The 16,442-nt window shown below is 40.6% G+C and overlaps 1 protein-coding gene across 2 annotated transcripts in view; it reads left to right on the plus strand.

The window, feature by feature from the left end:
- DNER (delta/notch like EGF repeat containing) overlaps nucleotides 1-16,442 on the plus strand; it is a 267,056-nt gene that overhangs the window by 207,125 nt on the left and 43,489 nt on the right. For both annotated transcript variants that reach the window (XM_074963860.1, XM_074963861.1), the window contains exon 8: nucleotides 10,698-10,922. In XM_074963860.1, the coding sequence (XP_074819961.1) occupies nucleotides 10,698-10,922 (225 nt within the window). The remainder of the gene's footprint in view (nucleotides 1-10,697; nucleotides 10,923-16,442) is intronic.

The following is a 16,442-nucleotide window of genomic DNA, read 5'->3' on the forward strand; positions in this document are numbered from 1 at the left end:
GCTCCTATTCAGCTCCAGTCTTTCTGTTTTGTAGCAGCTTCGAGGAGTGTCTGTGCTGCATGAACATCATTAATGGATATTCACATTTTCTGGATCACTTCTGTATGGGGATGTCAGATCTAATTTCATATGTCACCGAAGGCACTCAAGTGTTTCAGAGAATGACTCTTCTCCCTTCTGAAGGGACCTCTGGCCACAAAGAAACCCCCATATATCTGGCAAGATGCCAGCCTAGGGTGCTTTGAAGGAGAGTTACTTGAAACATAAATCTGAGTTGCCTTTGGGAATGGGTACCTCTGCTGTTGTTGGCACTGCTTGCATTGGTGCAGACCCACATTTTCTCGAAATCCAACAATGTAGCTTTACCACCAAGGCAGGAGACTGAGTGGTACACCTAGTCCATGATGCCCTAGGCATCTCAGCACTGAAGTCTTTGGTACTGAGCACCACCTCATTTGGCGAGACACTGAAAAGGACTGGAGGCGGCTACACATCCCTGACCAATTAGCTGTGTGGCAGTGTGTGTGCAGTGACTTTGTCAAGTCCTTCCTGGTCATCCTCCAGGTTGTCTTGAAGGGTGCAATGATCTGTCAGACCCGATGTGAAAGATTATTAGAGCTCTAAATGCATTTAAAGTCCTTCTTGTACCAAGATTGACACCCACAAACCAGGAAGTCAGTTCAGAGAGCACATGAACATAAGTCCTGTCCCCAGCAACCCTGACATTTCATGTGCCAAAGATCTGGGCACAAATGGTGTTGACGCCTGTTAAAGCTTCCCCATTAGCTCATTTCTTTTGTAGCATGTTTGTGGATTTAAGATGACTAAATAATAGGAAATATTGCAAAGTTTTAGGGTTTGGAGCCTTTAGGAAAGAGATGCTTTCTGTTAAAGGCCCCAATTTGTGGACGAGTGACTTGTGTGTTGACTTTTTCAAAAGTAATTTTTATGGTTCATCAGAGACTATGTGATATGCTCAGGTATACAGATAAAACTTCTATAGCAAGGGATTTGTGCACTGGGATTTGGGTTGGTCCAGGCTAGCATCCAGATTTAAATGACCATGGGGAAACACTACTTTATGATTATATAAAGAATATGCATATATTACCATAGAGAATGTGCACACAATCTCAAAGGCAGAGTGAGTTGAGCTGAAATGAACAGAAACACCATTCCTATTCTCATGCTACAGATCTAATGCACTAGTAAGTTTGTGTTGTTTCATTTTAGTATCAAAATATATTAGCATTTATTTTCCTAATAAAGAATTAGAATAAACACGATTCAGTTTTTCTATAGGAGCAAAAACAAATATTTACATCAAATATTTTCTTACTGTAATTTTAGCCAATGTAATTAGTATCAGACAGATTTCTACTGCATGTCTAATACAATAAGTACAGCACGGCACAGCACGTTGACCTCCCTTAAAAATAAACCACACTATAGATTACATCATTTTTATTAATGTTTCTGAATAACTTACAACTTGCAGCCATTATATAGAATCAGGATGGAATTAGGTGACGATCTTCTACTTTGATTGTGTGTTTACTCTATTTGTTATACACCTCTACCCCGATATAACACTGTCCTCGGGAGCCAAAAAATCTTACCGCTTTATAGGTGAAACCGCATTATATCAAACTTACTTAGATCCACCGGAGTGCGCAGCCCTGCCCACCCGGAGCACTGCTTTACTGCGTTATATCCGAATTCGTGTTCTATCGGGTCACGTTATATCGGGGTAGAGGTGTACTTGCTGCTACTGCTATGGATTACAGCATGAGTGGTCAAACCGCGGCTCGTGAGCCACATCAGCTCTTTCACAGTTAAAGTGCGGCTCATGGAGTAACCCATGATCTCCCCCACATTCTCCACCTACCAGATTGGTGGTGTGGAGCTCGGGGCTTCTGCCTTGCAGCGGAATGGTGGGGCTAGGGGTTTCTGCCAGAGCTGACTGGTGTCTGTTGTGACTCGGGGGGGGGGGGGGTGGAGGGGGTGGGCACAATTTAAAGGTTTGGCTCCCCCAACAGTTTGAGTCATGCCCTACCAGGCACGCATACCCTCCCCCCCGCGCTTACCCCTCAGTGCCCCCTCCCTGCAGCTCCCAGGTGTTAGCTCCTTGTGGACAGGCAGCTGCAAACAGCTGGGAGCTGCAGGGAGGGGGCACTACTTTAGCTTTGCAGGGAGAGGCAGAAGCAAAAGCAGTGGCTCTCCCTGCAGCTCCCAGCTATTTGCTGCTGGCTCTCCCCATGGCCGCAGCTCCCAGCTTGCCAGCTCCAGCAGCTGCTGTGCAGGGAAGGGGCCCAGCAGCACCATGTGACCGAGCAGGGCCAGCAAACCATAGCAAAAATCGTGAGGGAGCTGGACATGTGACTCCATGTGCACCCCTCACACATCTCCTCTGGCTAGCAGGGATGGGGGGGTTTGAGGCTTCAGCCCCACCGGAAGCACCTGTCGAGGCTTGGGGCTTCAGCAGGAACAGGGCTGTAGCCCTGAGCCCTGGCAGGTGCCTCCTGCAAGGCTGAAGCCCTGAGCCCGGCAGGTGCGATCCATCTCTCGAACTTCTGAAGATTGTCATATCTCAGAGGGTCAGTAAGTTTGGCCACCCCTGGATTATAGATTGGAGCACAAACATTTCCCCTTTATCCAAAAAACTGTTGCTGTTTAATTGCATTATACTGCACCATGTTGTCTTTAGAATCAATCAGTGTGCAGAGCTAGATTGCCCCTTCAAGCAGAAAAACCATTGGAAGGGGACCCCATAGAGCAGGCAAAAAACTGCACTGTGTTCACCCTCTGTGTTCTCTAGAGCCATCCTCTCTAGTGAAGAGAGGTTTCTGGGACTACACATCTAGCCTCCTAATCCTTTTTACATAAGGTATTCTCTGGGCAAAACACCTCCAAACTTGCAGAATTAGGTGCTGTTCTTTATGTATGGTTACCCCCGTATGTGGCTATGCTGGTTCCCTTCCCTCAGCTGAACTGCTGCTGCTTCAGTAATGTTGCTGTTGAGTATCCATCTTTCCTAATTTTGTCCCCACCACAAGGAAGGGAGAATGCTGCTGCAGAGGTCGCATCTGGTCCCTTCTGCAAAGGCAGGGGCAGTTGTACTGGGATAGAGTATCAACCAAGCACGTTAGCTATGATATTGTCCAACATGGCAAGGAAATGCAATATACCTATACTAACAATAACAGGAATTTCAGGTTTTTGAGGGGAAGAATAAGGGCTGAGCTTGTAGATGCCACATTATAAAATACAGTATTGACTGCTCTGACCAGATACATGGCCATGTTTTTTCTTATTCCATTTGAGACCATATTTTTATCTTTCTCACTCAAATACAGTTTGTGAGCTTTTATTTGGAGATTTTTAGGGAGCAGGGAGACTGAGGAGGAAATTTTTTTTGTAAATAAGCCAAAGAATACCTGCTTGGAAGTTGCAGATCTGCTATTTTTAGAATACCCTGACATGTTTCATTTCTAAAAAATATGATCAGCTTCAAGCATAGGCTTGGGCTCTTGCTCTGCTACCTTTCTGCCACTGTGCCTAATTGTAGTTGCATGTTGAGAGGAGGCCTTTCTTTCTGAAGTGCTTTCTGAAGGCCTTTCTTTCTTTCAGCACAGTAGGGGGAAGGCAGGCCAGCGATTAGTACACATTTAAAAACTAAAGTACTGGAGAATTGGGAGGTAGTATGTAATAGAAAATGAACAGAACAGGAGAGATGGAAAATATAACCACATTACAAAAGGAAAAAAGAGAAGAGCATGCAATGAATGGCAGAAGAAGAGATGGAAGGAAATAATGAGGAATCATTTCAACATGGTCCATTTATGTTCTACAAATGAGACCTGTGTTTTAGAAATCAGTCACGAAAAGTATGAAAGGTGAGCTTCTTAGGCAGTGGAAAGTGACCGGATTAAATAGAAGTAGTTCTTTATATTCATTAGATAATCTTTAATAGTTTTAGAGTCCTTAAAGAATGGTTAATAAACTAGAGAATCAGGCTTGAAGATCCCATGATTTTCTGCTTAACATTATATTTCAGCTCCGACATATATACAAAATAAGTTGGGAAATAATCTACTATGTGCAGTTGTTGAGGCAACTTGTTTTCAGGGCACATTTAGATTTTACATTCAGAGAAGTAGAATGAAGAAATTTTTGCACTTGTGTAAGGACTGGATTAGATGGCCCAAGAAATCCCCTCCAGTGCTAATATAGGTACATGTTCAGTGACTGGGAGAGGGATATTTATTTTTCTCTTTCAGTGTGTTCCGTTTGAGTGAAATGTCACTTTGATCATCATCATTTCAAGCCTCATGGTAGGGTTTGAATTCAAAACGATCTTGACAAACTGGAGAAATGGTCTGAATTAAATAGGATGAAATTCAATTAGGACAAATGCAAAGTCCTTCTCTGGAAGGAATAATCAATTCTCAAATACAAAATGGGGAGTAACTGGCTAGGAGGGGTACCGCAGAGCAGGATCGGGGTTATAGTAGATCACAAACTAAATATGAGTCAACAATGTAATTCTGTTACAAAAAAAAGAAACATCATTCTAGGATGTATTAGCCGGAGCATTTTAAGCAAGACATGAGAAGTAATTCTTCCACTCTATTCAGCACTGAGAAGGCCTCAACTGGAGTATTGTGTCCAGTTCTGGGCACCATACTTTGGGAAAGATGTGGTCAAATTGGAGAAAGACCAGAGGAGGGCATCAAAAATGTTGAAAGGTCTAGAAAACATGACATACAAGGAAAGATTGGAAAAACTAGGTTAGTTTAGTCTGGAGAAGGGAAGACGGGAGGTGTGGGAGGTGAATAACAGTTTTCAAAGGTATGTACAAGATTGTTAAAGAGGAGAGTGACAAATTGTTCTCCTTAACCACTGAGGACAGAACAAGAAGTAAAGGGCTTAAATTGCAGCAAGGTAAATTTAGGTTAGATGTTAGAAAAAACTTCCTTACTGTAAGGGTAGTTAAGTCCTGTAACAAATTACCTACGGAGGCTGTGGAATCTCTGTTGTCATAAGTTTTTAATAACAGGTTAGACAAATGACTGTCAGGAATGGTCTAGATCAGTGGTTCTCAAACAGGGGTCAGAGGTTTCAGGGGGTCTGTCAAGCAGGGCCAGTGTTAGACTCACTGGGGCCCAGGGCAGAAAACCGAAGCCCTGCCATGTGAGGCTAAACCCCGGGGCCCTGAGCCTGCCACCTGGCGCTGAAGCAGAAGCCTGAGCAACTTAGCTTTGTGGGGCCCCCTGTGGTGTGAGGCCCTGGGCAATTGCCCTGCTTGCTGCTCCCTAATGCTGGCCCTGGCTTTTATATGCAAAAAAACAGTTGTGGGCCGTGGCGTGTTTATAGCATGTTGGAGGAGCCTCAGAAAGAAAAAGGTTGAGAACCTCAGGGCTAGATAATACTTAGTCCTGCCTCAATGCAGGGGACTAGACTTAGATGCCCGATCGAGGTCCCTTCCATTCTTACGTTTCTATGATTCTGTGAAATTTAAGAATATTGTTGATGTGGAGTTAGTGGTACAATGAGAGGAAATTAAAGCTTGACAGCGAACAGAAGGTGTTAAGTTGTGATTGGGGTGAGTTGACTTGCTCTACCAGCCAATAAAATGCACACTAGGTCAATGAATTTTAATTGACTAGCAGAGTTATTGACTAGAAAACTTTGACAATAGACTAGGAACAGTCCAGGGGTGGTGTGGATCCTTTTCTGGATTTGTTTTCCATACCCAGGCAAGATGGGTTTTCTCTAATACGTCTAACAAAGTTGATTGTTACTTCTATACACTTGCACAATAGTCCAATCAAGGTCCATCTATCACCTTGATACTATGAACATGGGGAATACACCTATTGTGTACGTGTGGTACCCAAAGTATCTGGTGATTACAGAACACACTGTTCTTCTTAACAGTATAAAAGAGGCTGTGAATATATTTGAAAAATACTTTATTGTTAATTTAAACTATTACTGTAACTTAGTCTTCATTAAATTTTTTGCTAATGTAATTATCGTTTTACCTTGCATTCTTCCATATTGTTCTTAATTTTAAAAGCTACCTTCTTTTTGCTTAGACTATCTATTTAATGCTTTAGCCAGTTTGGTCTCTCTTGCCCTTTTGTGTGTTTAGACTTGGCTAGAATGAAAGTCAATTAAAGTCTTACTACTATTTCCTAATTATTTCTCATTTCCCTATAATAGGCATCTCTTTTATATAAAATTCTAATGAAAATTCCATAGAGCATTTTATATTTCCTCATAAAAAGGCTTCGTACAAGAAAAATCAAGAACATTTATCTTACTTCTTTTATTGCTTATCCACATATTTCAAATCTAAAGATTTTGAAATTTCTGGTCCTCAATGTTCACTAACTTCATTTATCACATTTGACACATTTCCTAGGATTAGTTCTAATATAATCTCCAGCCAAGTTGGTTGTTCACAAAATCTTGCACTACCTCTGAAAACATTTACCTTTCTTAGTTTTTGCATGACTGTTATCCACTCAGTAGCCAAGTAATTAAAATGCTCCCATGATCAGAATTCTGGCTTTCTTTCAGAGCTCTTGTCTCTGAAAATATTTCCTGTTCTACCTTCTCTTGCTGTGGTATATAGAAATGTCTAAGGAATATCACGTCTCTGACTATTTCTGTTGTCTTTGACTTCTAGCCAAATGGCTATGTCAGCAAAAATATTTTTATCATATCTTTTGAGCAATAGAATTTTTAACTGATATTGCCATCCCTTCTTGCTTCCTGTTTTATTTATTTGCCTTTGGTAAATTCTGCATTCTGATAGCATAAATCCCCAGTCATTTCCCCATTTTAATCATGTGTTATTAGGGCTTCCTTTTTGCAATTTAGCTGATGAAAATTTCAGATGATATTTATCTGGAAAATAAATGTAAAGGTGAAAAACCCATTTTTCACCATTTTTATGCCGTTCTTGATCCGTGCACCTCTATTAACCTTTTCATTATTTTTTTTTATTTTATTGGTAAGTATTGACTTAAATATACAATCAGAAGCACTAAAAAGTCAGACCTTCAATTTAGCAGTGTAATTATACTTGATTCTAGTATTTGCATATATTTAACTCAAACATAAGACGTGATGTAAGATATTGTGCAAAAGGCCAAATCTATCAAAAGTAGCTTCTAGTTTTGTAGGAGTCGATTTTTGTGCGGCCATATTTGAACACTTGGGACCCGATTCTCAGAGATTCTGATCACCTATGACTCCTATTTAAGTCAGTGTTGCTGGCACTATAGCTATAATAAACGGCATACGTGTATACATATATGTGCATTTATAAGCTAAATTCTGCTTTCAGCTATTGCAGCGTCAACACTGCAGGGAGCAGATATCATCTAGTTGTAAGGGACTGCTCTGGCTTCCCATTCACTTAGCACATTTCAAGGAGCTGACTTTGATCTATAAAACATCAGGTACTATATTTTAGGTGCTTACTGCTTGAGAAACTACCTCTCCCAATGACTCATCAGGATATTTGAGATCAGCTGCTGGGCTCAAGCTTGTTAGTCCCTAGATTTTAAATGTTATTGGGCTGATGGCCAGGTGTTCTCTGCAGAGGGCCCTCAGCTCTGGAATTCATTCTTCCTTTGTTCTCACAGACCAAGCCTTTTGGCATACATATTTGTCTCTGATCCGTATGTGAATATAGGGGGAAGAACAAGCTCGCAGAGAAGTCACAATCCCTGTGCTTGAGGAGCAGCTGTCTGGGCATAAAGGGATGATTCATCATTCTAAGTTCATCCGTGTACCCACGATCTCTAGAAAGCATGTTTCTGGGAGCTTCCATTGGGGTGGGTAGCTCCACACCACCCCTAAAGCAGACCAGCATGGAAAACACAAAGCTCTTAAGTACTTAACATGCTTAGCATACGCAAATCCATTCCTCGTTCAGCAGAATTCTTAAGCACATGCAGTATAGCCAGTTCAAGCCATTCAAAACTCATGAGACTGGCTTAAAAACCAGGAGATTTAAAAAATAAATAAAAGGAGTACTTGTGGCACCTTAGAGACTAACAGATTTCTTTGTGTGAGCATAAGCTTTCGTGAGCTACAGCTCACTTCATCGGATGCATGATGAAGTGAGCTGTAGCTCACGAAAGCTTATGCTTACACAAAGAAATTTGTTAGTCTCTAAGGTGCCACAAGGACTCCTTTTCTTTTTGCGGATACAGACTAACACGGCTGTTACTGTGAAAAAAATAAATAGTTTTTCACCTGCCTTCTCAGATTTTTTTACTGGTAGTCCAAGTGTATTTAATATACTGAAGTTTGAACAGATACCTTTACATTGTTTATTTGTATTCTGATTCCTTTTTTAGTTAACTTGAAAGTTTATGTCTGTGTAAGTTTAAAAAACACTTTTACCCTGCTCTTGCAGGGAACAAGTAATGAATTTGATTCATCTCTCTAGCAGATATGTATATGGGCCTTCCTTTTTATTCTTTCAGTTAAGCTTACTGTGCTCTTTGTTGATGGGAAGGTGGGTCTCATGGGAGCTGGTGGCAGGGCATTCACAATCTTGGACTTTGAGCACTGGAAATTGCTTCCAGCAGAAACCTGTCCAGACCCAAGCATGATGGATCATGTGTTTTTCCTAAGAATGAAATGAATTCTCTAAGGTTACAGAGCAGATCAGTGGCAGGACAAAGAACAGATTCCTAGTTTCCCAACTCCCAGTCATGTGTCCTATCCAGAGGCCCACACTGCCGTAGGTTAATGGGTGTCTTACGCAGTAGAATTAAGGTGTCTGAGTAGCAGTACTGTGGGTCTGATTCTCCTCTTGCTTACACCTGTAGTCATTTACTCCTTTTACATGTTTACTTGAAATCTATGGACCTTGTTCTGATCTCCGTTACCATGGTGTAAGTCATGTAATTCTTCTTAAATCAGTGACAGTATTCAGTGTTGACGCTGCAATAGCTGAAAGCAGAATTTAGCTTATAAATGCACATATACGTATACACGTATGCAGTATATTATAGCTATACTGCCAGCAACACTGACTTAAATAGGAGTTGTAGGTGATCAGAACCTCTGAGAATCGGGTCCTAAGTGTTCAAATATGGCCTCACAAAAATCGACTCCTACAAAACTAGAAGCTACTTTTGATAGATTTGGCCTTTTGCACAATATCTTACATCAAGTCCATGTCAGAGCATGGACCACAATTAAGCAATTCTTACTTCTAGCCCAGTCCACTAGACCTTACTGCCTCTTACCATTAAGAAATCCACTGATAAAGAACAAATAGTATGATTTGAATATACCATTGTATGCTTGTTTCTCTGTTGTTGCACTTGAAAATATAATTTCATCCATTGCTTGTTTTGTAGAGTTGTTGTGATTTTAAAATCTATAGAAAAATCTTTCTCAGATGCTATCTATTATTGCAGTGATAAAACTAAAGTAAAATATTTAATGCTATTTAATGCACTTTTGTGTCTGAATAATGATTAATTATGGAAGGAAGAAAAGAAAAACTTCGTAAAAATGCCTGGAAGTAACACATCTTGTCAGGATTAATGGAAATGTATTACTAATAAAATACAACCACCTGAAGTGTAAAATGATATTGTTCTGAACAATAATACTTCCAAGATCAATAATAAATAGCAAGAGATGCCTCAATTCAGTATTTTTGGTCTAGCAAGTAGTATCCCTCGCAGAGTGTTTGCTACTGTTACTGCTCCACCATCTCTATGTTACCAACTCTCTTCATTTTATTACAGTTCTTACAATATTATATGCTTTATTTAGAGCCTGAGTGCCTAAAGGCAAAAAAACCCCAACCCCAAATTAATTCTTTTTAAAAATCTTTCGATTTTTGAATGTTTAAGGATGACACTACTGCATGCTTCCTTTCACACTCAGAATGTAAATAAGGGTATGTCTTCACTACCCACCAGATCGGCAGGCAGCAATCAATCCAGCGGGGATCGATTTATCGTGTCTAGTCTAGATGCGATAAATCAACCTCTGAGTGCTCTCCTTTCGACTCCTGTACTGCAGCGCCATGAGAGGCACAGGCGGAGTTGACAGGAGAGCGGCAGCAGTCAACTCACCTCAGTGAGGACACGATGGTAAGTTGATCTAAGTACGTCGACTTCAGCTACGTTATTCATGTAGCTGAAGTTGTGTAATTTAGATCGATCCCACTCCCAGTGTAGACCAGGGCTAAGTTACATTTATTTTGCATGTATCTTGAATGCAAGTTACCCTACTGTAACACATACATCACCGTTTATGACTTGGGGGTGAATTTGGCTCCAAGATATTAATGGGAATTATACCTGCTTACACGATGTCTGATTTTTCTCACTTTCTCTAAATTAAACCAACCAGTATACCTTTATAATTGTTTGAGATAAATGATACTTGATGTAAGATTTTGCAAATATCTTTGAAATCCTGCCACATCAAAGCAGTTACACTCCTTGTGCACTGAGTTGCAATAATGTCACAAACATGTCAGCTGCCAGAATTAACATTTTTGTGCATGCATATGTGTTTCTGTAACTCTTCCACAAAGTCAATTAGAAATACTAAATTGTGTAACTGTCAATTACTGCAAGTTTTTTTTAAAGAGCTTATGTGTAAAGAAGTTTTATTTATGAAAATCATCTCTTTCCAACTAGGATTTTTAGGATCTTCTTGTGAAGAGAAAGTAGACCCCTGTGCTTCATCTCTCTGCCAGAACAATGGGACCTGTTACGCAGACAGACTTGCCTACTCCTGCAGTTGTAGTCCTGGATTCACGGGACCTACCTGTTCTCAGCTGATTGACTTCTGTGCTCTGAATCCTTGTGCACATGGCATTTGTCGCAGTGTTGGAACCAGTTATAAATGCCTCTGTATCCCTGGTTTGTACCAACCAGTTCCATGTTTTATAAATCTTTTAATACTTCTTACACAGCCTCGGATACATAGTTTAAAATTACTTCCTTTTTTCTTTTCAGTATGTAATACACATTGAGCAGATGTTCTATCTGTTTAGAATAATGATAGGAATCTACACATTCCATTTGGATAATCAGAAATTGCAGGGTAAGCACTCAAAATACACACTGAGTTCCATATGGGTTGGTTTATATTTACAGCTGTGTTATAGAACTGAAGCTTGCAGCATGAGGATTTTTAAGGTGAGACATCAAATGTCAATGAAATGAAAAATGAAGTAAAGGTATGGGAAGTCTTGAAATTGGCTATTGGGGAAAGGCTGGAAACACGAAGAAATAAATGTAAACCACTCACAATGTTTAATTATCTCTAAGAGCCCAATCCTAGAGCCTTTATTCACACTCATTGATTTCAGTGGGACTTCTCTGTGAGCAAAGATTGCTGGATCAGGTGGAAAAACTGCATGTGATTATATAGGCAAGAAATAAATAGTTTCTGGATTGCATAAGAAATGAGATTTTTCCCCCCCTTTCTGTAATTTTTTCTCCTCATAATGATAGTCAGTAATCTAGAAGTTGTGGGTAAGCTACCCCGCCCCCCTCTGCAATTTCTGTATACACAGATTTTATCATAAGAAGAAATTGCTGACAGCATATTCCAACAGTAATAACTACGTAAACAGAACTGTTCAAGCTAATATAGAGAAGATTCGTCCAGACAAAAATACAGAAAAGGGAGAAATATCCTCTCTTCCTCATTGCTATCAACCAATCTTGCAGAATAGCAAGCAGCAATCCAGGTTTCATGTTTGAAGATGCATAGGGAATGAACAATTAAAGCAATATCAAGGGAGACAACATTTTTGTAGTGTTTTAAAGTGAATCTATCCTGAGAAAGTACAGTTTGCAAAACTGTACACTTGAAAACTGCGTCTGCAGAAGAAGAAGCTTCCACCTCATGACAGGCAAAGTGGTGTTCTGTTGACCACTTAGGATCATAGGTTGGAATGTGCAGAACTACTTTCTTTTGATTCCTTGCAGAGGAATCTTGTTAACAAACATATACACTTGTTTCATTGTTGGTTTATTTATCTAAAGATGAACATATTTCAGGGCAGATGTACTCAGCTTTGCTGGGCTAGAAATCAGTGATGTAACTGAAAAGAGCCAGCGTGACATCTTGGTAGTGCAGTATGACGTTTGCATTGTGGCATCGCCTCACCATACCAACATCATTATATATTGATGTAATGCTATGATGCACAAATGGCAGCATTATTATATCTGCAGCTCCAGTCAGCACAATATCTGTTCTCTCATCATCTCTCTTAACTTCTAGAAAAACGGGGAGTTTCTCCTCTTTCACCTTTTTTTTTCTCCTCCCTTCCTGGTTTCTTGGCCAGATATGGAGGGATCTCATAAGCTGATCCCGTAATGGTCAGTACAAAGCATGATGATGAGCTTGTGATGTGGGAGCTAGAACTGAGACTTGCAAATAAATCTTCAACTATTTAGCCCTCCTTGTGGTACTTTGTCATATTGCCTGAAATATGCTAGTGCTCCTGGGAGCAAAGCAAAAGAAAGTGAGCTCAGATTCCATGGGACCACATTCAGCTATTGATCCCCAGTTTGAGTGGTAACATTTTTGATGTTTTCATGTCCTTCCTCTGGTCTGTGTAAATCATGAAAAGAGCTTTTCAGCTTCTCTATTCTGAAGTCTGTTGTTATACCACCTTATTGCTCTGCCAATGGAGAGAGTTGGAATGATGCAGTTTAGGACAAAAGAAAGGTAAAGGCAATATTTTGGTTTAATTGGCTGACTGATTATTGGTGTTGTGAGGAAGAAAGATCATGTTTTGCCTGCTGCTTCCAGTTTCAGATAATTTTATGGTGTGGTGAAATTTGGATAAATGGCCATTTTCCCTGACAAGAGTAAATTGTTGTCTGAGATCCCCAGTCTGCAATACTGGCATCTTGTAAGACTGGTAAAAGTTATTGATTGAGGAACCAAGAAACTTCCCAATTTATGAATTCTTTTTGGACAATCACCATTGTATGGACGATACAATTAACTGCCAGTCTCTTGGGGCACTACGAAGAATTTTGAGTAGTTTCTGATGAATAGTGCGACTGAACAATTGCTTCTAGATACAGTACTGCAGCACTTCTATATGAATTAGAATATGTTGAAATAATCTTCACAGATTAGCAGCAAAAATATGGATTTGAACCATCACATAAAGTCTTTGGATATCGCAACAGATGACATAGTTGTTCACAAATCAACAGAAGCCAGTTTAAATCCTGTGCTGGGAATTTTGCAATGTTATAGTGAAATTACACAATTCCATTCAGAGGGAGAAAAATGGGGATATGAAATGGAAGACAAGGCTATGCCACATTAGTGTTATGCCCGGGTTCACTTGCTGTCTGGTAGACTTAAGTGTCCTGTGGACACTGTCCAATGGACACCAGTTGTCTTTGGGACTGGTGAATGGCATTATCTGAGAAAAAAGCTTTGCTATTTCCTAGCATCTGATATGAATTTCATATTTCAGGAGGTGAAGATAAGTCTCTCAATTTCAATTTTCCAGTCATAAAGCAATTACATCCTTCAAAGTTTATTGTTAGTTTGCATAATAGAGGAATCCCATGAGAATAAGTTAAACTGGGTATCTAGCTGAAGAGCAACAAGCCTAATCATATGTAAATATAGCTAACGTATCTTATTTTATAAAGAAGGTGAAAACTAAAACTCATACCAGGTTAGTAATTATTTCCATATCTGACAAAAATATCTTTTTTTGATTTCAGATCGGAGAACTTGCCAGGTGTTATTTTTCGAACTTCATTTGATAGAACTAGGAAATTGATGAGATTTTAATATTAACCCCTTCATTCCTGATTTTTTTCCCCATCAGGAATGAATGGGAGTGGGAATCAACTGTGTGGATATGGAGGAGACACCAGAAAATCCAGTGAGGGAGGGAGCAAGAGTAGCAGGAGGAACTGGATAGGTTGGCAGCAGTACCCCATAAATTGACTGCCTGGCCAGTACTCTGTTAGCAGCTTAGTTCACCAGGCTAACACAAAAACGCAGTTTTTCCAGCCAATGCCTGCTACCAGCAGGTGGGACAGAGTGAAGAAGCATTCTTGCAGGGGAAGCAGAGGGTAGTGGGGGGAAAAGGAGAGCTGCAGAACTGGCCAAAAAGGAGAGTGGTTCGTTGTGATCAAAGGGTGTCAATGCTTCAATAAACCTTTTGATCTTTCAGTAGTTACTGATGCATGTCAGAACTAAAGATGTAGGTATTAAAATGTCAGTAGTATGTATGCTCTGGGAGGTTATCTTTCAGCTACTGATAGGAAACAAATATACTTTAGGGTTACAAACTGCAATGCTAAGTGCCACATTCTACCTGTGCATGATCCATGGGCAAACATGTCAGATCAACCCAAACCCCTGCACTCTAGGGGGTTTGAAGTCTCTGTGGAGAAATAAATGAAAAAATCACTACTTTTGAGACTAGCTGTGTAAATCTATTTGTGGGATTTTTGTTTCTCATTCCACAGCTCTTTTATGTTGTAGAAACCTATTTTTATTTAAACAGTACTCACGTGGGCAAAGTTTTGCCAGACTGGACCCATGGAAGTAGTAGTCCAGACCCAGAAATTAAGTACAGGTCTTTCAGATGGAAGTCAGTAGCTCAGATGTTTTTTTGTAGCTCCATGTGTGATATTTTATGCAAAGTGTTTAAGGAGCTGGTTTGCATACGGCCATAAACTTCAGGTTTAAAAACTTAAGTGGATTTGGTGTTGATGAAAGGGATAAGATTGACAGCCCTAGCGAATTTAATCCCCTGCTTATCTACAGGGCAGCAGCAGGACAGACTTCCAAGAGGCTGTGCCTTGCCAGCATACTTTAGTCTTGATCTGAGGAGACTTACTATAGGGATAGAAGGGCTAGTTCAGCCTCCCAGGCCCCCACAGTCCTTGGCCTCTCTGAGTTTGCCATTCTGTGCAAAGCATGATCGTGAGCTTCTTATATGGGAGCTGGAACTGAGACTTTCCAAACTCCTCTCATATAAGGGCCACCAAACATCCATTAGATGGAAACACCTGGTAGTCCCCTACAGAGGTGGCTATATGCAGACCGGTGACATACAGGCGAAAGGCTCAGTAGCTCACTAGCATTGCCCTGAGGCACGCTGTCCTCCAGTAAGCAGTGGTTAGTGTAGAATGAAACAGGAGTGATCTCTTACACTGACCCAGTCAAGTGCTATGTATTTAAGCCAGGTAGAGGAGGACAAACCTATGGTCTCCAGGTTCACAGCCCATTATTTCATATAGGAATATTCCTCTTATAGATACAGTTGGATACACATAATGTGTCTCAGATACTGTGACTTTTCAAGGATTACCCAGGCTAGTAAAGAGTTCTGTAACCCCTGCTTTGTAACTTGGTGTGCCTTATTGCTATACTGCTATGGCTCAGAGCTCTGATACCAGTAGCCATCCTGCAGGCATAGAGGTCTCAACTCTGGCATCCACTACCCTAGTTACTGTTGCAGAGCATCCTCAGAAACCCCTTTCAGTCCTGAGTCCCCCCCATCTCCTTCTCCCCGAGTTCTTAACTACCAGACGCTTGGACTTTACCCCTCTGGTCTGTCACTCCCAAAAGGAGTGAAACCTGCTGCCAGTTATCAGTTCACTTTGGCGCACACACACCACACAGTTTGCACAGCAGAGACCTGCTTGGGGTAAAAATAAACAAAAAGATTGTTTAATAGAAAAATCAGAGATTCAAAGGTGAAATAGTAAGGGAGAGCAAACACAGAGCAGTGACACAGAAAATAAACATAAAGATGCCATCTCAGGCTTTGTACTTCTATGATAGCTAAATTCCCTTTTCCATCACAAGTGACCTATTGCCTCTGAACAGTTTCCTAGCATGCCCTCTGTCCTAGAGGGGATCCAGTGTTTCACAGACAGCACCCCGCTTAGATACTGGCTCTCAATTTATTGAAATTCTTACCCTCAAACCCCCTTCCCTTTTAACAGGGTTTTCATTTTTTCCCCTTTCTCTCGGACAATGATAATTCATGGTTACATGGAGTGAGGCAAACTCTCCCCTTTCTTAGTTTTCCAAGACTCGGGTTTTCTTTTCAGCTGCAGTGTTTTTTCATTAACTTGAATGGTCCATCATTGTCTTTCCCTGGGTTGTGCAAGGTTAGGGGCTGGGAGTTGGTTTCCTGTTAACAGCTTACCTGGGAGGTGCCCCTCCCTGCTTGATTGCTTCTCCCCTACTGGTGTGAGGTAGGGTTGTCAACAGTCCCTTATTTTTTCATCTCTGCACAAGAAGATTGGGAGTTGCTGAGTGAATGTAGGTGAGTACTGCTTATTATTATTAATACTAATAATGATAATATCTGTAGGAGGGGTGGGCCAGGGGTGCTAAGAAAACAGTCCTTTATTTTTAAAATACAA

Source organism: Natator depressus, chromosome 9, assembly GCF_965152275.1.
Source record: "Natator depressus isolate rNatDep1 chromosome 9, rNatDep2.hap1, whole genome shotgun sequence".
Taxonomy (NCBI): Eukaryota; Metazoa; Chordata; order Testudines; family Cheloniidae; genus Natator; species Natator depressus.